At 44.4% G+C, this 23025-nt stretch overlaps 1 protein-coding gene across 1 annotated transcript in view; it reads left to right on the top strand.

The window, feature by feature from the left end:
- Positions 1–23025, top strand: part of LRRIQ3 (leucine rich repeats and IQ motif containing 3) — a 734547-nt gene that overhangs the window by 614114 nt on the left and 97408 nt on the right. Inside the window, exon 8 of the mRNA XM_069641911.1 lies at positions 20576–21293. Coding sequence (XP_069498012.1) covers positions 20576–21293 — 718 coding nt within the window. The remainder of the gene's footprint in view (positions 1–20575; positions 21294–23025) is intronic.

Here is a 23025-nt window from a genome sequence, read left to right on the forward strand (position 1 = left end):
ATAATGTATATCAGCTGTATCGAGGGAGGGGATAATATGACTTATAAATAGGTGTGTAACAGTGTTTAAGTGTTGCTGTGCCAACCTCGTGTTGATTAGAGTAATGCTTACTTTGAATAGAATACAAAATCGTAGAAAACCTACTGTCTGCAACTGGTGGGAGAAGAACTGAAACACTCAACCTGTCCAATTAGTATGTGAAAAAAGTGTTCCCCCACTACGATGCGCTCAGTAGTTAAATCATCTCAATTACAAACCAACATGTTTGAGTATACTGGTTTATTCCTAAGAAATGTATAATAAAAATATTGTAAGCTAGAAAATCATAGTAATAATGTTAAAAGCCAACAATAACCCACTGGCGCATTTGGAAAGCTGGAATATGGTCACAAAATCTGGCCCATTAGTAGTGAATGGAAAGTAGCAGCAGCGCCATGGAGCCCAAATGGTAGGTCTTTTCCTTGTCTGTGGGATTTAAGGGTACCTGCCAATAGCCCCTTGTGAGATCAGTCGTGGAGAGGTTGACTCCTGAACTCGCTGATCAATAAGGTAGTCAATCCGTGGCATCAGATAATTATCGAACTTGGATATAGTATTGAGTTTCCTAAAGTCTATACAAAACCTCCACGATTGATCGGTTATGCCACAAGGAATATTGGAGAAGACCACAGACTTTGAGATGGCTCAATAATATCTGCAGCCCACATTTTCTCCACCTCCTGGACGGCTATTTCCTTCCTTACCTCAGGGATCTGCTAAGGCCTTAAGTTGATGATTTTTCCAGGGGTAGTGCGGATGTGATGTTGGATTTCCTTCACTCTCCCGGGTTCACAACTAAAGACATCCGGGAACTGGGACAAAAGATCTTGGATGTCTTGCTGTTGCTGTGGTGGAAGGTCAGGGGGTACTAAATTGGATCCCCCTGTCTCTTCTGACAATAAACTGGCCATTACCACGGTAGAAGATTCAACTGGGCCCTGACACAGCAGTGGCATGCTTGTTGGCAAAGACTTTTATTATAAAGGTCAAGTAAAGAAAAAACCTATCTTGACCTATTTCAATGAGGGGTTGCCCTATATCAACAAAAACACTAAGGACTCTGTCAGGATGTCTTGTAAAAATAATATGTTCACTGTCCTGTGCCCAAACCTATTTCTGTCATTGACACTAAACTAAGGAAAAACCGGACATCTTCTTGATCCAGAAGGAGGCTTTGCTCGTTCTGGATATAGAGCCTCATTACAAATCGCCCGGTATGGAAACAACGGTGGCGGTAAACCCACCGCCACCGTTGTTTCCATGCCGGGCGATCACAACTCCTGCAGACGGGAGGTGATGTTCCCGCCAGGTCTGACCTGGTGGGTTTAACACCGCCCGCCTGCGGGCGGACGAGGACACACCGGCAGCATTACGAGATGCTGCCGGTGTTTCCATGATCCCCATTCCATAGGACTCAATGGGAATGGGGATTAACACCATTCCGCCTCCGTGATTCCCGGGAAACCGGGGTTGTAATGCCCCGGTAATTCCGGGAATCATTGAGGCAGAATGGTAATACGGGTCCGGCGGTAACCAGGCAGTTTTACCACCTCGGTTACCGCTGGACTCGTAATGAGGCCCATAAACCTTTAAAGTTCAGTTTGTGGTGTGAAAACACACTGAGTGACTCTTCAAAGACAGTTCCCAAGTGTCAATTCCAAATCGTACTGTTGAGTCTGGTTCACTATCCTGCCACACTTAACTGTAGACCTTTTTGTCACAAAACATATTTTCCTTGTGTCGGGGTGGGAGAGGGGTCTCTTCCCCTTTTTTCTTCCTCCAACTCAAAACTATAGTGCCAAGTCTGGTGATATCCTGCCAGACTTGACTGTAGAACTCCGAATTCCAGAAAATGTCTTTCTCTTTAACAGGGGTTCCAGATCCCTCTGGGTTGTTTCGGGATCTCCTCGACTTCTTTGGTAACTACTTTCCCTTCTGTGTGGGTCCCAGGCCCTGTTATGGTCTCTCAGGTTCTCTCCAACTTGCTCTAGGGCTCAATCCCTTGAATATGTCTTTCTTCATGCTTGTATGGGTCCTTGGCCCTTGTACTTTGCTTTTGCAGGCCTTGCCCAACTTCATATGGGTCTCAGACCCTGGTGTGTTGCTTTTGCAGGTTCTCAACCCCAACGTCACTCACTGTCCAACTAGACAGACCTTGTATACTCTCCTACTAGGTACTGTTCCTCATAGGATATTTTACACAGTTTGTTTCACTCTCCCTCTTCTTGATTTTCTCAGGGTCCCAGACTCTTTTATCTTGGCTTTTGTTGTGTGGAGATCTGAATATCTGTTTAATAGCAAGGGAGAGGTGGTCCCATCCCAAAAACGTGTTGAGAGTGCAAATTGTGTTAAAAGAACTGCATGACAGGTCGATCTTTATGCTGAATGGGCAACTATGTAAAGACATTTCTCCTATCCACACTTGGAGGAAGGGAACCTCAGTAGCATATTTGGACTATATTTTCACCTCGTCGAATATGAATATGCAGTTAAAATCCTTGGAGGGGCAGGGAAATTTAAACAGTGACCATTCTAGGTTGGTGCTGACATGGAACGGTTCGCTGCCCAGTCGTTTCATGCAGAATTGTCCAAAACTAAATATGGCAAATGGAAATAATAGACTGAGAATATATCCATCAGATGTTCCAAGGATTATGGTAAATTATCGAGCTAACTCCCAAAAGGGCCCCTGGAAGCAGGAATATGTCTCGGTGTTGGAACCGTATAAAGTTGCACAAGGAACAAGAGCGACGGTTGGCTCTAGCAATGACCACGCAGGAAAAAAAGAAGTGGTTGAACAGAGGAAAATCTATCAAGCTGATCTAAGGAGTATAAAAGCCAATCGAGAGAAGGGCCAGGCCCTGCGTATCAAGCAAATGTATAAGAACTGGCTCTGTATGTCTAGAGCACAGCGCGTATAATGCAAGTGGAAACAATGATGAAAACTCTGGCTACAAACACTCAAGAGAACGTTGGTCCTTGTTGAATGGGCAGCATAGAATTTCCAATCTGCTGACATTGGCGGTCCCGGTTTATGCCAGAATTTGTTTCGGTCCAAACTATCGAAGGCTTGTTTAAGGTCAATGAAGGCAGCGTATGTTGTTGTTTTGGATTTGATCGCCTCCAATTTTAGTAAGTTGAGGATAAAGAGATTAACATTAGTCCCCAGACCTTTAACAAAGCCTATCTGTCTAGGATCATTCCTTCCAGCTTGTTTGAACCAGGCAGTTAATCGACATAAAAGAACAGAGGCAAATCATTTTCCTACCCTTTGGCGCCCTTTCTGTTCAATCTTTATATTTCGGATCTGGCTGCTGCCCAAAAGGAAGTCAGAGCACATCCTTCCATCCTCAATGCAACTCCTGTTCCATGGATGATTTACACAGATGACCTGGTCCTAATGGACAAAACTCCAGTTGGGCTGCAAAGAAGACTGAAGGCTCTGGAGACTTACGTCCAGGAAAATGGCTTAGCCATTAACATGTCTAAGTCCCACATTATGTCCTTTTGCAGCTTGCAAGGATCCACCAAAAGAAAGTTTGTTGTATTCCTGGGCTCATATAAACTTGTGCAAGTCTCTGCCATTAAATATCTAAGGTTTGGATAAATTCGACCATCAACGAACATGAGTGTGGCGAGAGTCTTAGAGCAAAGGCCAGGTCTCTGGCTCGTCAACCACGGGTGCTCCATAAAAAATATGGGAAATATTCGATGACCCCTGTCCTGACCTTCTACAGACACAAAGTAATTCCCATTTTGACATATGGGGCAGAGACTGCACTTAATCTAACTTGGAGAATCTGGGATATCCTGGAGGGATATTTTTGGAGGAGAGTGTTGATGCTCCCGCAATCTTTCCCGGTTGCCAGAATAACATAAAAGCTGGCCACTCAATCAATGTCCTCGATAGTGATTTGGAAATCCATTGACCTATATCGTAAAATCCTCCTGTATGAGGATCTGCCCCCTATGGATATTCTGAGATTAACTAATACAGGTTGGCAAAGTGGTCTCTTAAATCAGTGGAAAGCCTAATGTCAGGCCTGGCTGGTTTTCCATGGAAGTACACCTGATGTTCTAATGAACAATCTGATGAAGATCCGGCAAAAAATCCAGTGGATGGATTGGATTGAAACCCAGGAGAAGAAAACCATCTACAAACTGTCCATCAGTTGTTTTGTTGAAAGCCGAGACCTGAATCAATTACCAGGATATCTAACAAAATGTCCCTGCACAAAGCTCTGAGATCTCTTTCTATGGCTAAGGCTGAACCTCCTTCCAAATAGAGAGGTGTTGTCACATCGGAGGCAACTGAAGGACCAGATCGTCTCCTGCCGTTTCTGTGAAGAACCTAAATATATCGAATCATTAAGACATTTGTTTATTGACTGTCCAGCTTTGATGGAAATCAGATCTGAATTCTTAGGCCCTTTTACTCAAGGTAACATGTCGTACTATGGATGGGACCGATAATAACTTCTCAAACTATGCAAAAAAGACAGACTCAGGAAGTTGGCAAATAGCACTGTTTTATTAACAATTATCTAAAACAGGGAGCACAACGGACATTAACGGATGTCGCAAAGCATGATCTCAACAACCTTTACAAAAAATCACATCTTTAAAGCAAAAACATGTCCTTCATGACATCATACTACCTGGTAAATTAAGAAATATATAGTCAGGTGGGCTACTCATGTCCTCCCTTCGTGCAAGTCGTCTTCAACAATATTTAGAAAAACAATACCTCATTGGCTCTTCGTTATATGGCCCTCTATAATTGGTTGGCACACTTGTACCCTTCTGGAACATTCAAGAATCTAGCATCACGTAAACTGGTACCCCAGGTGCTGGTGGGTGTACTCAACCTTATCTTCCCACCCACTTACCCTGCCATCTCTCATCACTCATACTGTCTGCCATTCACATGCTCTTTGAACTTGGCCTTGCAGAAGCTCCTCATCTCTAGGAATATATGGGAGTGTGAGCACTTGCTATCTTCATTCCGGTGCACCATGCTCTTCATCTATTTTCATCCTCAACTCACGTGATCAGAGACCGTAAATTTGCTTGTATTATAGCATTTATTCGTCTTTAATGAAGAAACTTGTCATCTATGTTGTTCCGTCCTTGCAACTTTAATAAGGGATGCCTTGGCTTCTCACGTGTACTGTTCTTGGCACGCTGATAACCAACTCTTGGTTGCTTCGAGTCTTTGACATCAAGCCAGATAGCCTTTCTGATTTTGCCTCAAATTTAAGCCTATACTTTGCTGCGACACACCTAGCTTTGAATCCATCTTCCTTCATGGAGACTCGCTTGCTAAACTATATCATCGAATGTCCAGAACTCTATATACATATATGTTGTTGGCACCGTCTGCATATAGCCAGCATTATGAATACTTTGACTACTTGGCTCACAGCGTCTTTACAGTTATTGGACGGCTTACATTTTCTTCAGTGTTCTTCACACTCGTGCAATCTTTGTTCCGCACATGAAAGTCTTCTTGATTCTTTACTTCACCATCAGATTCTATATCACCTATACATTTTCTTCTCTGGTCATCCTTCTCAGTGCGCCATTCTCCTTCTTCATAACATCACCAGCTTCTCCTTTTCACATCTTCACACGTCTTCAGTTGCTTTTCTCAGGAGATCATCAGCCTTTCGGGGGTGCTTCTCATAGGGTGTTCTCAACGGATACCTTGTCTCAAAGAGTCTTTGCGGTATAGGTATCATTGCTAGCATTGCGCGTGTCGCATTTTCCAGTTTCCAACATATAGGCAGAATAGGGGCGGGACTTCCTGGAGAGGCATTCGGCTGCTCCTCTACAGATCAAAATACCGAGCACGGCTCACATCGTCCGTCTTGCCAATGACTGCGCAAAATTGCTGGAACTCTACTGTTGGGGGAACAAAAAACTTTTATTTTTGTGGCTCTGCAATTTTGGAATGAAATATCTGATGGGGAAAGTTTTAATATTTTTTTTTTCCTTTTTTTTATTTGTTTGTTTTACTGGAAAAGATTTAAGTGAAAGGTTTGTAATAAACCAATATGCTAATTAAAAAAATAAAAATAATTTTAAAAGTTCCAAAACAATACTTTCTCAGTGGGCCAGGGGAATGCCTGCCTTCTCATGGCGCTCGGTATAGGTGTCAGATACATTCGGGGAATAACTCCCTTCCCCAGGCGTGTTGGACCTTACTCTTGGTGCCAGTTACTAGGAGAATGACTCCCTTCTCCTGGTAATCTTAGAACATTCTCTTCCAACCAGGAGGAATTACTCCCTTCCCCTGGTCTTCTCTTCATTAGGCTTCATACCTACAACACCCAATTCTGAGTGTTTTGCATGCTCTGCAACTCTTGCTTCTCTTCCTCTTTGGTTTGGCCCACTTGGTTTACTTCCCTGCCAAGTACTGCCATGAGGAAGATGACTTGTATGACTCTCTTGGTTTGGGTCCCAGAACCTGGTTTGTCTCTCAGTGGGTTTCTCCCTGCCGCTGTTGTGAGGGACTGTCCCTCTCAAGTTCTCTTTATCGTACTTGGGGTCCTCAACCCTTCCCTGGTGATCAACAGGCTTTGTTTCACCACTACAAAGAGGAGGAGAAGGTTTGCAGGCTTTCTGCCCCTGCCATGCCAACAAAGCGCTATGGTTGCAAAGGGGCCTAGTGACAATTGTATGTGACCTCCTGGAAAGCCAGCCTGCATCCCCTCTGGGTGTCCCAAGCCACCCTTTACCTTCTTGAGGGCTTAGACATGTCAGCAGGGCCTCCTGGGATGGCAGGCATTCCGTTTGGCGTCTTTCTTTCTCTCTGGATGTTCAATGGCATTATCGGCTGCCTTCTGCTTTCCTTCCTTCTTTCGACAGTGCTGTGTACTAATCTGCTCATACTGACCTTCCGATCATCAGACTCGGCACACTGCCGGCATCCTTGGAGTTCTCTCCCTCCAGATCAGCGACCCAGGTTTGTATCTCCTGTGTTTGGTGCGCAGCACACTTGCCGTCCTCCGTAGCTCCCCAAGACCTAGTGTTTTTATACAATGCTGCCAGCAGAGTCTCGGTGCATTGTTTAACTCCTTCTCTTTCACTGGTTTCATCGTTATCGCTCTACAGGGCCGATTTGTCCCAGTACTTGAAATACCTAGGTTCTTGATGTTCTTCTTCATCTCAGTACTTTCTAGAACTGTAAGGTATTCTGCTTTATAATAGTACATAGGTCTACTGTCTACAAAGAGGTTACCAGAGCAAAGAGAGCTCAGAGTATGTGGGGGTGTGATGTTTTCATAAGTGCTTTACCCTAGATGGTCGCCCTTCTTCGCACAGGAGGAGTCCCTCCCCATGAGATCCTTCTGCATTATACCGCCCCTAGGGGGGGCTGTTGGGTAGCGGCCTCCCCTCCCTGGCCTCATGGGAAAGGGCCCCCCTGCTGGTAGAAGTGACAGCATCTAGTGATTTGTCCCAATTCAAATGTCGATAACAGTAATATTCATCTCTGAATAACACAAGGAAAATCAAAGCATGCACAAAAACATATTCTATAAACTGAGATACAAAAGGGACATGAAAAGTTCACCTGACCTTCATCCAAAAGTAAATATTTCTCTGTTAGTACCGTCAATACGTTGGGAATGCCCTCACCTGACTTACATCACAAGAAAACACATGCATAAATGAACTTGACACCAATGGAGAAAATCCATGATCCAATCCAATATAAAAAAAACACCTGCATCACCCCAAACACCATTAACTATGTTGTGAACGCCACCTTGTAGCCTCTGGGAACACTAATGCTGCTTGCAGAGGCACTAGTGGATATTGTTTGCACCAGTAGGAGGGTACACATACACTCACAGTACAATGGCACATTACAGCCACCTCCAAAGCATACATGGAGACAGGTTCAATAATGGCCCTCGACAAAACAAAAACACATGAAAGAGGACATCATCACATCCCACCATAGAACCATACATGCCATGTCAGTAGACCTGACATGGATCACGGATCCATGCGTTCATTCTACTGCCTCATTCCAATGAGTCACAGGACCCACCATTGTCAACTGCGCCTATTTCCACGGGTGTGACAATACGGAATAGCTAGAGCCCTGGCTAGTTTCCTCACAAAAGTCATTTCCACACTTAAGTTTACCACCTAACGTCCTCACCGGGCGCACCCAACCTGTTCAACAACTGTGCCAGCACTTACATAACTATTTTTTATCAGAGGGGTGATTTGTGGGACATCTTCCTGTATGCCTTTCACTGACATGCTTGTGCCAACTGCTGCTTCCTCTCCTTGCATAGTAAGATGAGAAGGACCTTAAGCATCAAGTCCCTTGCCTAATGTGACAGAAGTAGAGTGAAGCTCAGGTGGACTTATCATGAGTGTTGTGATTTGTGGCATGTACAACTCCAGACCAGTAGGGGTACGTTCTGTGGCACTTTAAGTGCTGGACATCCCTGGTACAATTGGCAGACTCTGCTCCTCAATAGTCAGGGAAACATGAATGGCATCTAGCCTACCATAGCATTCTCCTTTAATGCACACAAGGACAAGGTGGTGTCTGCAGTGCACATGATAGGTTTCTTGCATCTTGCAACACAGACCAACTGTACAGTGAAGAGGCAGGACAGGACTAGTCTGTTTAGTCTTTTTGTGACATGTCTGGGCGATTTTGTCCCTGAATTCCTGATATGCCCTTTGTTGCTCTGTGCTGGCCTTATCTGCTGCCCCCTCAGCTAGTGTAACACATCTCTCAAACTCCACATGTCCCACTTAATGTACTCAAGGAGCTCTTCACCCCCCCTCTGTAAATCCTCTTCCCTTTACAATGCACCCCCTCCTTTTGGATTCAAAATTGCCATCACGTTAACTCTGCCTGACCTATTGGACGGGTTGGCTCATCATTTTTGGCAGCATCAACATGACCTGTGCCTGTTGCCACAGATGGAGACCCAACTATGGCTTCTCTGACTACCGCAGTCGCCATCTCAGCTGCAGGCCTCATCCCCTGGTCCAACCTGACCCTGGTATCCCAGATGCCTTTGCTGATACTTCAATACTATTTGACAAGTGTGCAGTGTGGCCTGAAGGATTTTCCATATGAGGCACACCTTATTTTTGGGACACCATGGCCATTTGGACAGAGGTGCGAGTACTCGTGGCCTCGCATTCAAAGAGATGAAGGGGATACTTGTTATCGTCTGGAACAACAGGTAAAATACACCATCATCTAGAGAGATGTGCCGTTATTGCAGCTCCCTGTGGGCGTTTAAGATATATGACGGGGCCAATATGTAAGCAAATGGTAGTGGGGGAATGGTTGCTACTCAGGATATGTTTTGCAGTAACGCACCTGTCCATGTGTTAGGTCCCCACATTTACATTTGCAACCCAACCCAATGGAAGATTTATGTGAAGACATTTACCCTGTTCTTTTGTATCGGTGTGTGCCACTCTGGACAACTGTTCTTGTTTGAGGCCTTTAGCCACGGACGTGTTCCTTTTGATGTTTTGGTCTGGCGCGCGTTTCGTCTAAATCACCAACTGCTGCTTGATTGGTAGGGCATCTGGCAGCACTTAATTTTGAGATCGCCTAACACTCTTAGGTAACTGGGTGTTACGCTCACCTGGTATCCACAGGGACGCCACCCAGCCGGGTTACTCGCTGGTATGCTTATCAGCTTTGCCCTGATGTGGTCTGCGGGGAAGGTTCTGCCTGAAAATACAGGGGGACTGTTTTCAAGACTGACCGACTGGGGTAAGTATCCTCCCTCCACCCCCGTATGATTTCAGTCCCTCTGGCGCCCTCTCCTAACCTTGTGGTAGAGTTAGGCGTGCTCTCTGTCCTGCCTTCTTTGCAGGGGCTCGTTGTCTTTCATGGGCGTGTGCGGTCCAGTTACTTCACTGACGCCGGCTCGTTTGATATTGTTCAGGTAGGTCTTATTGCTGTTCTTTAGTTTTGTTGCTATCCTGCATGCCTTTCTTGGTTTAAAATGGTTCTTTTTTCTCCCTTAGTTATGCAGAGCTTCAGCGCAGCAAACTGGCTTGTTTGAGCCCCGATGGTAAATGATGACGCGGAGTCGGCGCTGAGTCTTGGGAGTGACTGGAGTGATTCCCTGTTCGCTCTGTGTTTTTGCAGTGTGTCCTTACTGCTGCCTGTTTCCAGACTCGGCTGTGGGCGTGTCGAGAGCGCAGAAAGACCCAAGCCTTCCGCGGAGCGGACGCGGAGTCGGCGCTGAGTCTTGGGAGTGACTGGAGTGATTCCCTGTTCGCTCTGTGTTTTTGCAGTGTGTCCTTACTGCTGCCTGTTTCCAGACTCGGCTGTGGGCGTGTCGAGAGCGCAGAAAGACCCGAGCCTTCCGCGGAGCGGACGCGGAGTCGGCGCTGAGTCTTGGGAGTCTTAGGAGGTTGAGGAGTGCGAGGCCTCGTGCACTCCCTCGAAAAGATGACGAAGGTGGTCCTTTCGCCCAAAACTCGGGCGCAGCGGAGGTTCGAAGCAGCCACAATGGAAATACGAGGCAAGGCTAATATGGCTGCCTGGGCTGAAACTGTAAGCCATGTACTAGAAGACCCAGCTGAACTGTCTTCTAACACATCCAACACAACTCATGTTTCCACGGAAAAGTCCTCTGCCACTTTTCAACAAGTAAGTGCTAACACGCACGCCTGTGTTTAATTTATCACCCCTGAACCCGCACTTATAGCTAAAGTGGTGCATCCTACACAGCAGACGTTGTTAAGCCCTTTGTTAAGCCCGATGCCCGATCTGTCTCCCAAGTCCTGTAGAGTATTGTCTGATGTGTCGGATGTGAGCGACACGCCTACAACGCGTGCTGCTGAACAGGTGGTTGGAGCGAAGTTGGCAAAGCTGGCCTGTGTGCTGGACGGTTCAGATACGTGTGACGCAAATCCGAAAAACTTCAATGGCAAGAAGTTTGTCACTGGTCATTTGCCCACATCGGTGATTGAACATTCCGGTTCCTCTAACCCCTTAAGTATTGACTCTCAAGAGTTGGGCATCCCCTATATTATAGCAGAATCGGTTGGTTCGGTGCCATGTGAGTTTCGCCGACGGTTGCTGAATGCTGACTCCCTGAACTGTATTACTGAGGGAGTTTCTTGCGAAATAGAGACTACCAAAAAGTCGTTTCAGTGTTGTGATTCGGAGACTCTAGAAATTGCACGATCCTTCACTGGGCCCGTAGATGACGCTCCACAACTGTCTGTAGGCTGTGATGATGTTGTGTTTAGTGGACCTTTAGAAAGTTCTGGAGTTCTTCATCAACATAGAGATATAGCGCATATTCACTCCACCACTGATACTGATATAGTTCATGGTAGAGAACGAAGAAACTCGCTAGAAGTGGTAAACAAATTGCTGGCTGACCTCACTCGCATAAATCAACAAAGAACATCTAAGGTCAAAACTGGCAAAAACAACGTTGGTGTCAAAAAGGCTGACTTAGAAAGCGAGTGTTGTCAAACTGCCAGTGGGGCTCATTCTCTACTTGAGAAACAAAAGAAGAATGGAGTTGGTTACCTGATGAAACGCACGAGACGTGAGGAAAGCCTCTCACCCAGTTTAAGATGCTCTCAAAATAAGAAAGCTAAAAGGCTTGTGTACAGCACTTCACCTTACTGCACCCTGCCCTTGGAATCTGAGCACGACTCTCGTAACTCGGATGTAGCATCTAGAGACATCTTCGCTGGACATGAGTCTTCAGATTCCTCGCTGATGGAGCGGCCCTACCCTAAAATTAGACGGCATGTTTATAAAAAGAAAGGCGTGCCTAGCAAAGCAACCATGCCTGAACTTGCAAGGAACTTACCGTCAATGCAAGATTTACAGGCCCTGATAATGTCCTCACTAAACTTATCGATTGCTCCTTTTCTCAAACTATATGAAAGTCTAAATGACACGATCAAAGACTTGTCTGCAGGGGTCTGTAGATTGTCCAATAACTCTGTAAACTTTGGGAAAGAAATGTCTGAAACCAGGAACATGGTGGAAGAGATGACTAGGAAGACTAACATAACAGAGGCCGCACTCTTAAATCAAGTCACAAATGCTAACATTGATAAAAAATTACTGGCAGAGGTTGCTAAAGAGGCCTTGAAAATATTTCACAAAAAAAAAGAATGCGAAGAGCAATTAAAGTATCCTTATTGCCATAAGTGTCAAACGCAAAAAACTGTAAGTGATGTACAGATGCCAACAGCAGATACCTCTGACCAACAGACGCATGTTAAGTCGATTGTGCTCGAGGACCATTCTATTGCCTGCTTGGATGGATATAATGAATGTTGCGCGGCCGCTACAAAAACTCATACTTCAATTAATAGTGAAGTAACGAGTCTGAAGTCTGGCTTTGCTAAAGCAATTCTAGAGGCCCATGACGTGTCTAACTTAGCCCTACAAGATCCACAAAGACCATCTACATCGAAGGAAGTCATCGCTCAAAAGCAGCAATTCTTCGCCCCATCTCAGGCTACGAAGAACAGCGAGGCTGAACCGACTGGGATATTTGCTATTTTTAAACCCGCTGGTGACTTACAAAAGACGAGCAAAGCCAACAGCTCTGCAAATGAGACCCTTGGAATGAAGACTAATAATCAACCAAAAAAGAAAGCTAAGAGACGTAACATTAACTCGCTTAAGTTTTTGAGAAACCTTAAAAGTTTGGACATAAGGGTGAACGGTGTGTCCACAAACGTAGCTCCAACAGCTTGCAATCAAACTGAAAAAAGCAGTTCAAACACAGCCAAGGCCTTAAATGTCTCTTATACCCGTACTAGTGACATATCTGACACTCTGATAAATGTCTCAACCTATGAGGACGAAGATTCGTGCAACAACGCAATGATAAATGATCACGAACGGTCATTGGCTGTGCTCCAAGTATCAACAGCAGAAGAGATTTTACCATCATTGGCCACTCATGCGGGCCACTCAGTTGTATTGGTACAATCACAGAACAACCTACAGTCGATGGCCGACCAGGCCATAGGCGATTGTAAGCGGTCCCCCATGATGTCTTCTAATGTACACAATAATGAAACGATACTTTCTGACGATACGCGGATGTCATCTAGAACATGCCAAGTGATCTCTTTAACATCTAATTTACCACCTGGAAAGGAAGTGGTAAATTTGGAACTTATAACGCTTGAGGACAAAAGAAAGCTACTCGAAGCAAGGATGAAAGCATCTATGGCCTTACCGACTAGCAAAGATGCTAGCAGAGACTGGAACGAGCAGGTGAAGTTGCTGACGACTAGTGAGACGGTGTTCCCTGACTTTGCTGGAGTTTCTCGTGACCCTGGAAGGATTCCCAGAGGACCGGTCCTTAGCCCTTGGGCTAAGCCTCAACAAGTGACACACAAACTGCCGAAGAAGAAGTCTAACGTTGATAATGGAAGAGAACTTTATTCAGCGAATCAAGAGTCTCATACTCTGCAACGTTTGTTACTCGAGCGTATCGAATCTTCGGACGATCTAATCCTAAATCGGCACAATGTTCTCTGGCTGTGTCACTTGATTCCTAGCCTAAGAGCAATTGAATCTGACGATCTCAGAATTGTTGAATTTTATGATGAGAACAAAAACGACGCTGTCATCTTACATCTTCAATCAAAACTGATTGCTGAAGCCATGCTAGAGGCTGGGCTTGTTCTAATGTCCTTGGGGTTTGATATATCAAGAGTTGATGGCTGCCTGCAATTACCAATACACAAAAGAGATCCTGGTGTCACTGTAGACGGGAAGAGTCGAAACCACTCTCAGCAGCTCGAATCACGACCATCCGCTGCACTGATTCGAAGCCCAGTACCGAAGTCTACCTCTGTGGCTAACCCATCTAAACTTATGCAAACAGGGGAGTGCATACGAATCACCGTGAACGGACCCTTACGCAGTCATAAGACCCTTGCGGAAAGTGCAAGTGATCCTTCTTTAATTCCAGCAGATTCTGATTGGTCTTGGCTTGCAGGTTTGTTAAATAAGAGCGATAACAAATAACGCCAGAAGTCTGAGACGCAAAATGTCTGTCGACTGGCCTCTTGGAACACTAGAGGTTTTAGCCATTTGTTTCAAACACCATGGGCAACCAACTTGGACCTGTTGTGCCTTCAAGAAACTTGGCTATCCTCCAGCCCTCTCTTAGAAGGATTTGAAATTGCTTGTAACCCGGCTATTCGCCAAGCCAAAGGAAGACCTATGTCGGGCTTACTGACAGCAGTGAGAAAGGCGGCAGGTTTTAGGATTGTACACTCTCAGAACCTGTCTCCATTTATTCAACTGTCAACTATTGCCTTACTCCAACCTAATGGAAAGAACGCTGATCGCCTACATATTCTTAATGTCTATTGGAACCATCGAAATAAATTTGCAACAACTTTTCTAGACACTGTGACTACTGTGATAGACGACCTCCTTGGGAAAGAAGCTTCGCTGAACTTGATTGTTTGTGGTGATCTGAACTTGGACTGTGTGAAAGAGAAATCCCAACTTGAGCCTAAAGCAGTGCAATGGCGCGATGAAATGGACCTTCGTGCTCTACACATGCTAAACGGTAACACCACAGGCGATATTCCGGCACAGCCTACATGGAGAAGAGACGCATCAACATCAGTACTTTATTACATGTTTGTAACTGAAAATCTTCACAAGAGAGTTCTGCATTTTAATGTCCAAAAAATGGTCCATAGTGATCATGAAATGGTACAACTAACCCTCCAGAAAAAATGTGCCTGTCCGCAGCAAGTATGGTCGCACACGGTAAAAACAGGCTCAGGTAGGATTCGACTCCATTTATCAGAACCAGAAGTAGAGGCAATAACAACAAAATTTATAGAAAATACTGAGGGTCTTGAATACGAACACTTATTAGTTCAATTTGAAGAAAGAAGATCCAAACTGAGCCATGTTCAACTACATCGAAAACACAAATTTGACCTTTGTGTGCTACAGCAGAAACGTCTGATGAGACAGGAATTAAGGAAAACCAAAACCATCCTCAATATAAATGTGAAACAAATCTGTAGAGCGATCAAACAGAAATATAAACATTGGCTTAAGTCTCATGAGGCCACCAGATTACAAAATGATTCTGAGATGATGATGGGAAAAATGGAAGGGCGTAACTCAGCAGAATTCTGGAGCATAATAAACAACAGTGCATCCTCACAATATGCCTTACAGGCTAATGCTGTTAGCGAACAAGCCTGGGTTGCATTCTACTCTACTTTATTTACCAAAGACGATCTAGTAAGAGCTAACATATTCCTGCCCGAATCTAAATGGGATTTGCAATTTGAAAGAGATGAAATTCTCTTAATTATTAAGGGATTGAGCGAATCCAGAGCGCCGGGCCCAGATGGACTAACTAATTACACGATCAAACGCAATCCAGAACTATGGGCAGATTTCTGTGCCACTCTGTTCAACCGCGTTGCAAAAAATGGATCTACTCCCAATTCATGGAAAAGTGCTATCGTGGTTCCCATCTTTAAAAAAGGAGATCGAACCAACCCTAAAAACTATCGTCCGATAGCATTACTTGATGTTGTAGGGAAGATCTATGCAACCTTGCTTCAACGCAAATTGGTGAAGTGGGCAGAAGAATCTAAGCACATTGATCCGAGACAAGCGGGCTTTGTAAGAGGAGTAGGTTGCGGCCTCAATCTATTACTACTAAACCTCCTAAAGATGGAAGCTCTCAGAACCAAAACAAAAATCTATTTGGCACTGATCGACCTCTCGCAGGCATTTGATAGTATCAATAGAGAGAGGATGTGGGATAAACTGAGCAAATGGGGCTGCCCACCTAGCTTACTGAGTGCAATTCAGGAACTACACTCTGAGACGTCTATCAGAGTTCGGTTGGACCTGAAAGGCACCTTGTCTGCAAAAATCAAAACATGTAGGGGAGTGAAGCAGGGCTGCCCCTTGGCAGCAACAATATTCAATTTGTTTATATCAGATATGACTGAGATTTTTTGTGGCAACAACATGTTCCCCCCAAAAATTCAGGGAGTACCTATCAACTACCTGTTATACGCTGACGACCTGGTCCTAATAGACCAGACGCCTATAGGTCTTCAGCGAAAAATGAACTTGATAAATACCTATATAACATTAAACGGCTTGCAAATTAATAGACTAAAAACCGAAAATTTGATATTGGGAAACCTGCAAGGAACCCTTGGCAAGGGGTTGAAAGAGCATTGGTACATTGCCGACGAACGTATCAAAATTGTAAAATCCGTGAAATATCTGGGGATGACTATTAGTGCGAGCAGAAATGACGCTCGTTGGACGGAAGTGGCAAAAAGCAAATGTCGGCAATTAGCAAATCAAGCATGCTTAATTAACAACAAATACGGCAAATTTTCATTGAAGCCGACTATCCTATTTTTTCAACAGAAAGTGGTCCCGAGCCTGATCTACGGAGGAGAAAACGCCTTCGGTTGCTCTAATGATTTATGGAACTCTTTAGAAAACATCTTCTGGTCTCGTGTACTACATCTACCGAGGGGAATAGCAACTGTTTGTATACGGTATGAGCTTGGCTTAATTTCAATACATGCCAGAGTAATGTGGAATCTGCTAAGCCTATACCGTAAAACGATGCTAAAGACTCCGACACCCCAATTCCAAATCATGCATAGACCAGACAGTGCGAAAGAGTATACAATACTCGCAAAGTGGAATCAGCTTTGTCAAGACCTGCTAGGCGAGCACGATATTACCTCTGCCTTGCTAGTGGAAAACCCAGATGCAGCAAAGATGAAGATTTGGCGGTTAGATTGGATCAAGACCTGTGAGCAAAGAACAAAATGTAAGCTAATGCAGGAAGTCCCAGGTGAAGCGAAAGCCTTCAATCAACGCCATTCTTATCTAACCCACCTGCCAAATCAGCATGCCAGAGCCATGTACATGAGATTCAGACTAAACGCTCTAAACACAAAAGAGCGATTAGGCTCCTGGCCTAAGTATGCAAATATTGATCGAAGGTGTCGTTTCTGTAATTTTGACATGGAATCTCTAAAGCACTTGATCATGTCATGCCCGAGCCTTGGGAAAGAACGAGGACGGCTTTTTTCACCGATTATTCATAATATTAGTTCAAGGAGTCTGGAAAACTGGTGGGAAATGTTCTTTGAAGCCTCCAACCGAACTGTACTGTTCAATTTGATAACCTTCCTCCAGGTCATAAAAACAAGATTGGATTTGAAGGAACTAATTGAAGTGCCTGGAGTCGAATGAGCTCTTGTAGTCCAAACGTCAAGACTCAGGCCACTTGTTTTTCTGTGTACAGAACGGCGGTGAGAGAAATGGATTTTAAAAGGATATGTGGTTGATTGGACGTGATTTGTCTGTCAAAAATGTTTTAAAGGTTGAATAAACCGTATAAAAAAAAAATAAAAAAAAATTTAAAAAAATGATGGCGCATTAAGAGGTCTGTGATGCGGTAAGTAAGCACTATGCGCAGCTCTGCAAAGTCTTGCCTTTGCTAACCTGTGTTTTCCTTCCTTGTAGGTTGCGGTGTTCTTCAGCGCGAGTGGAACCAGCCAGGTAAGCCTTTTGAGCAGTTCGTAATTTGCAAATGTTTCTACTGCTTTCTTTAATGTTGCCTCTATCTTCCTCTTTCAGGTGGTTCTGTCCGGGAGGCTTACAGATTCGAGGAAGCTGTTCTCAGTAGCTGCGAGTGGCTAAAGATGAAGACTGCAGGTAAGATGCTGCTGCTAATGATGTTCCTCCGAGGTTCGAGGTAATTTGCAAATGTTTCTACTGCTTTCTTTAATGTTGCCTCTATCTTCCTCTTTCAGGTGGTTCTGTCCGGGAGGCTTACCGATTCGAGGAAGCTGTTCTCAGTAGCTGCGAGTGGCTAAAGATGAAGACTGCAGGTAAGATGCTGCTGCTAATAATGTTCCTCCGAGGTTCGAGGGAATAGCTGGACACGGTGGCCGTCACGTTGCAAGCTGCAAAGTAACGCGAAGCATGTTGTCTTGCTCGGGTGTGGTTTAAATAGCCCCAACAAAATAGTCCAGGTAAAGTAGTCCCTAGGCTACCACACCCAAAACACTAGACCGCATAGCTTGGATCCTTGGAACCAAGCTATGTGGATGCCTCCATGTTGGATGACAACACATTAAGTAGTTCCTAAACACATGTTTTTCATAATGTATGAGCCTGGCGCCATAGGTGCCAGGAGTGGCCCCAAAAGGGTTTTGGAAGAGGATGCCAGGCTCTAGAGGCCCGAGTCCTGGCTCTACCTGGCCAATGGGTTTGCCAGAGGGGGTTTTGGGTGAGGGTCGTGGCACTGGGACTGTGGACAGAAGTGCCTTCAAATATCTTCACAGGTCTTCTGTTGGTCACAGTTGCCTTTCCTTCGTGGCACAGCAATGTGAAAAATGGCTATACTTCTCTCAATAGTGTCAGCATCTCAGCTATGATGAAGTCTGACTTTTTCCAGCCTGAATCCATGAATTGTCTGCATGCTGGTTTCTGTCTCGAGATTTCTTTGTTGCATGCTGGAACAAGTGGGGCCATCTTTGTCAGTCATGCGTGTGGAGTCTACTGCGGCTGCTCCAGTTAGTCACGGAATTGCTGAGGGTACTGTTTGGGGGTCACATGTGAGTTAGAGGGGTCAGAATTGGTGTTGTCATTCATCTGTGTGTCCAAAATGGTCCTAGCATGGCATGCCTTCTTCCTGGAGCCTTTATGCATCTCTTCATTCCTGAATGAAAATCTAGGCTGGATGGATAGGTTTGTACAACAAGGTTTCAATGTGTATCTTCTGATGCCATTGCCACACCTTATGGGTGTATGCAATGGTTTGTAGTTGTCACTGGTTGCTCCCCTGATAGCACATATGCAAAGATTGTTCTGATTCTCTGATGAGTGAGGCCAGAGATTGCAGGTGTGGGCATGCACGAAGGTATTTGCTCCACTTGGGACCTCATTGCTGATTGTTCAGTCATAGTGCTTTGCCATTTCCTCTCCATACACCAGCCTCATACCGTTGGAATGAGTACCACAGTGTTTCAGTAGAGGCTTGGGCATGGTCACAAGCGCAAAGCTTTGTGTGCCAAAGGTTCTGTGATCTCTGAGAGTTCAGACAGATAGTCTCTGTTGGCTTGCAGGACTGATGCATGTGTGAGGGATATGACAATGTTTGCATGTGACCCATGTAGCATGCCTTGCGAGCCTGCCAACAGCAGACGTGGGTGGATGCCATTGTTGTTCTGTATAGGGTGTGCGTTTGAGCTGGCAGTTCCTGGTTCAATTGTTGCAGAGCTATTTGGCAGTTCCTGGTTCAATGAGAATGATGTCTATTTTCACATCAATAACAAGCATGATTGGTATCCAGATAAGCGTGAGGCATGGAGTGTTGGCATTGTTAAGTGTGTCTAGAAGGGGCGGCTTGCCCCCAGTGGGCATGGAGGCTGCTGTTAGTGTGAGGCTTCCTCATCTGACTGCGACAGCTTTCGTTGTGTCGAAATGCATGCTCATTCAGTGTAGGCTACAAGCGTATGTGTTGTGTATTTTGAAGTTCATAGCTGGTACGTTTCACGTTATTTCAGATGTGTGTGCGGTCGTTTCACTTTATTTCAGATTTGTGTGCGGCAACATTTATCTTTTAACAAGGGAAGTTTAAACTGGCGATGGAAGAGCGGATGCGTACTGTAGGTGCATCCAAATGGTGTAACTGACCTAGTGCTTGGAGCTCAATCCTTTATTCTCTGAGTGGTTGGCCACCTGTAGGCTTTTTTCCAAGATAGATGTAAAGACTTTGGTCTTCATTACGAGTTTAGCGACATTCAAGTGGCAAATCTGCTGAAATACCGTCAATTGGAATTTCCATTACCACCACATGGTCCTGAGTATTTACCACGCGATTACAAGTGGTGCTAGGGCAGTGTAAATCCTCATTTTTAGAGTACATAGGACTCCATGGGCATTTCTGCTGCAGTAATTCCGCCGATTTTTGGAAGTAGGCAGGACGTTTTACCTCTAACTTTTAGTTGGAGGTAATCCTACCTCCCTACCGCCAAATTCGTAGTTCGCTGGTGCAGTAATTCAGCAATACCAGAATTACCACCACATTATCACTATTTTTACCACTCCGCCATGCTCGTTATGTGGCCCCATATCCGTGTCTTCATACTGCCACTTGACTCGAATTTTGGTGTTTCCTTAATGAGGCATCATATCTATCTATCCCTTTTACATATTTTGCAAAATGATCTCAGGCTACAACTCTCACAAAGGGTGTGTTCTAAGGAAAGTTGAACATTCTCCTCTGAAGGTCTTGCTGGTATTGTTTTTCTCATGTCTATGCACTCGTTTTATGAGTGATTTAATGCTTTGGATTTGATTTTTATGAGCACTAGAACATATTCCTTAACTATGAGCTGTTGTTTGATGTTGGCTGCGAAATTCCACAATGTACCCATAAAACATCAGGCCGAATCTTAATTCCACACATGGCACATGAATGTTATCTCCTTTACTGCACAGATTCTTCGCACAGACCTGAGTATGAAGACAAGGAGAAAACGAGATTCAGACTTTCGGGCTTTAAAGCAAACCTTCACAAGCCAGGCACAATGAGTAAAATGCTAATATTACGTAAAGAATCGGGAGAAGATGTGCGGCATTCTGACAATCTGTTTCATTCTGTGACCTCTCAGAAACCGGATCTACTGCGAAACAGAGCAAACACTTTGCAGAAGAAAGTGCAAGACACAACCTATAGCCCTTTAAACTTCACAACATTTTATGCTATCGAGAAGGCCTACACAGAGAAACGGAGAGAGGAAACACAGGAGGAGAAGATATGCAAGGTCTATCGCATACACTCGGCCAATGTTGAAGCAAAGAGCAGTATAAGTGGATTCTTTATGGATAAAAGAAAAAATGCTTTAAAACAACGTGAAATAGATGGTTTAAAACTTCAAAAGGCTGTTATGCAACTGCAGCTGAGAAATTCAGACTACATTGGCAGTATCAAAGAGAGGTATAGGCAGTTTAAGGAGCAGAAGAAACAAAAGGAAATGGAAAAAGAATTTGTTCAAGCCTTTAGAATTAAACATAATTCTGTGACAAAAACATTGCTGAACCATGACAGAGCAATTTCACGAGAAAACTGTGCATTGGAAAAGAAGAGAACTTTGGAGGGTCTACGACAGCAGCAACTAGAGCAGCGACTGTTAAGGAAAGATCTAGAAGAATACAGGTAAGGACACTAGTATGAGAATAAAGCTCTGTGTTAGCATGTTTACTTGTGAACATATTTAGTTATTTATTTATTTATTTATTTATTTATTTGTAAAGCGCACCTAACCCAAAGGTATCTGGGCGCATTGTTTAGGAATACATTTAGGCTGAGATTAAGATGGCATGCTGGTGCTTCTTACTGTGAATAAGATTATTATTTAAATCCACTAAATTAAACATAACCCACATTGAGTGCATCAGTGAAAATGCAAATAGTGTGCATTGAGGAAAATAAACACCTAAGACAGTTTGAATTGCATAGCAATGGTTATCCATATTCCTGCTTGGCTATCTGATTAGTGTGGTTGTTATGTGTTCCCAAGCATTGCCTGTTGGTAGTGCCTTTTTGTGGGACCAACAGATGACTGTGGCGCCAGTGTCCATTGGAGGACACTGGAATGTTATCTCGAGACACAGCCTTTCAATCGTTCAAAGTGTCCATGACAACACCTTTTTTAGGGAGCATTAAAGTGGCACTTTTCTCCTGTCAAGCTGACTTTAAGTCCCCACCTGGGTGCGGTAGAATTAGCTAATGGTCATATTTCCGTTAATTTAATTTGCCCATCAGGTCACTCTGATAAATGCATTCCTTCAGAAAGGCCCAAGAAGAATAGCTAAAAATGTATATAATGAATCCAAGGACATCCACTATATTTTCCCGGTTACAGATCAAACGCAGCATCTAGATCACGCTGCATGTAAAGGAGAAAGTTATTTTTTGTCAACCATGCAGCAGCACTAAGAAATTCCACTCTACTAAACCAGAGGCACCTGAATGACCATCTCAGCTTTCAGAAACATCTTAAAACATACCTCTTCCCAGACTAGTTAGTACCTTCATATATATTTCTCAGCCTTCCATTCTGCAGCCTAGGACCATGATGCCCTTCAGGAGATAAGCCACAATTTAGGAATATTGAACAGATGGACAGAGATACATAGGAGAGAATTTATGTTTTATTTGTGAAGTCCTGTAGGAGGCTGGGTTGTTGTTTGAGATTACACTAATTAAGTAGTTCATTGTCTCTATGTATGAAAGGTCTGCAACCTAGCCTTAATTATTCAAGACAAAGTATTTGTACGAAATCATATCTACAGTATTGGGTGTTTCGTAGATTCACATAGTCAAGAATATTCACACCTGTCAGATTAGGAAACCCCAGAAACCCATTTTCATTTTTTAATGCACATCTTGCTGTGTAGGCTTCTGCACCTGCAAGAGCTCATGCACCTCCAAGGTCATTGTGACTCTTCCAGTGTCGCCAGCTGTGATGAATCGAGGGAACTCGTCACTTCTCAAGGTGGAGCCGCCCTCCTGTGAGGGACGGGAGGTGAATCCGCTCTGCAGCATCATGTCTAGAGGTCGAGGCAAATGGGACCTCACCAGGAGAGACTCTCCCTTAGGGGACAAGTTCTCCCATTGCTGTGAGGAACTCCCTGAACCAAGTCACATGATGGCATATATGAGACTGTCTCAAATTTGAAATATTTCCAATTACCAAGACTTGGCGGAAGAGAAACTTAAAATATGTGGCCATCAGGAAAAAAGTGACGTTATCTCTTTAAGTGGAAATCAGCATTCCACTGTGATGAGTGGATTAAAGGAGGGCCACTCGTTAATCCCGAAGAGAGAGGAGAGAGCGAAGTGAGAGTATGGCAAACTAATGCTGGGGAGGTCCCTTATAGACATA

This window comes from Ambystoma mexicanum, chromosome 1q, assembly GCF_040938575.1.
Source record: "Ambystoma mexicanum isolate Mex_15411 chromosome 1q, UKY_AmexF1_1, whole genome shotgun sequence".
Lineage (NCBI taxonomy): Eukaryota > Metazoa > Chordata > Amphibia > Caudata > Ambystomatidae > Ambystoma > Ambystoma mexicanum.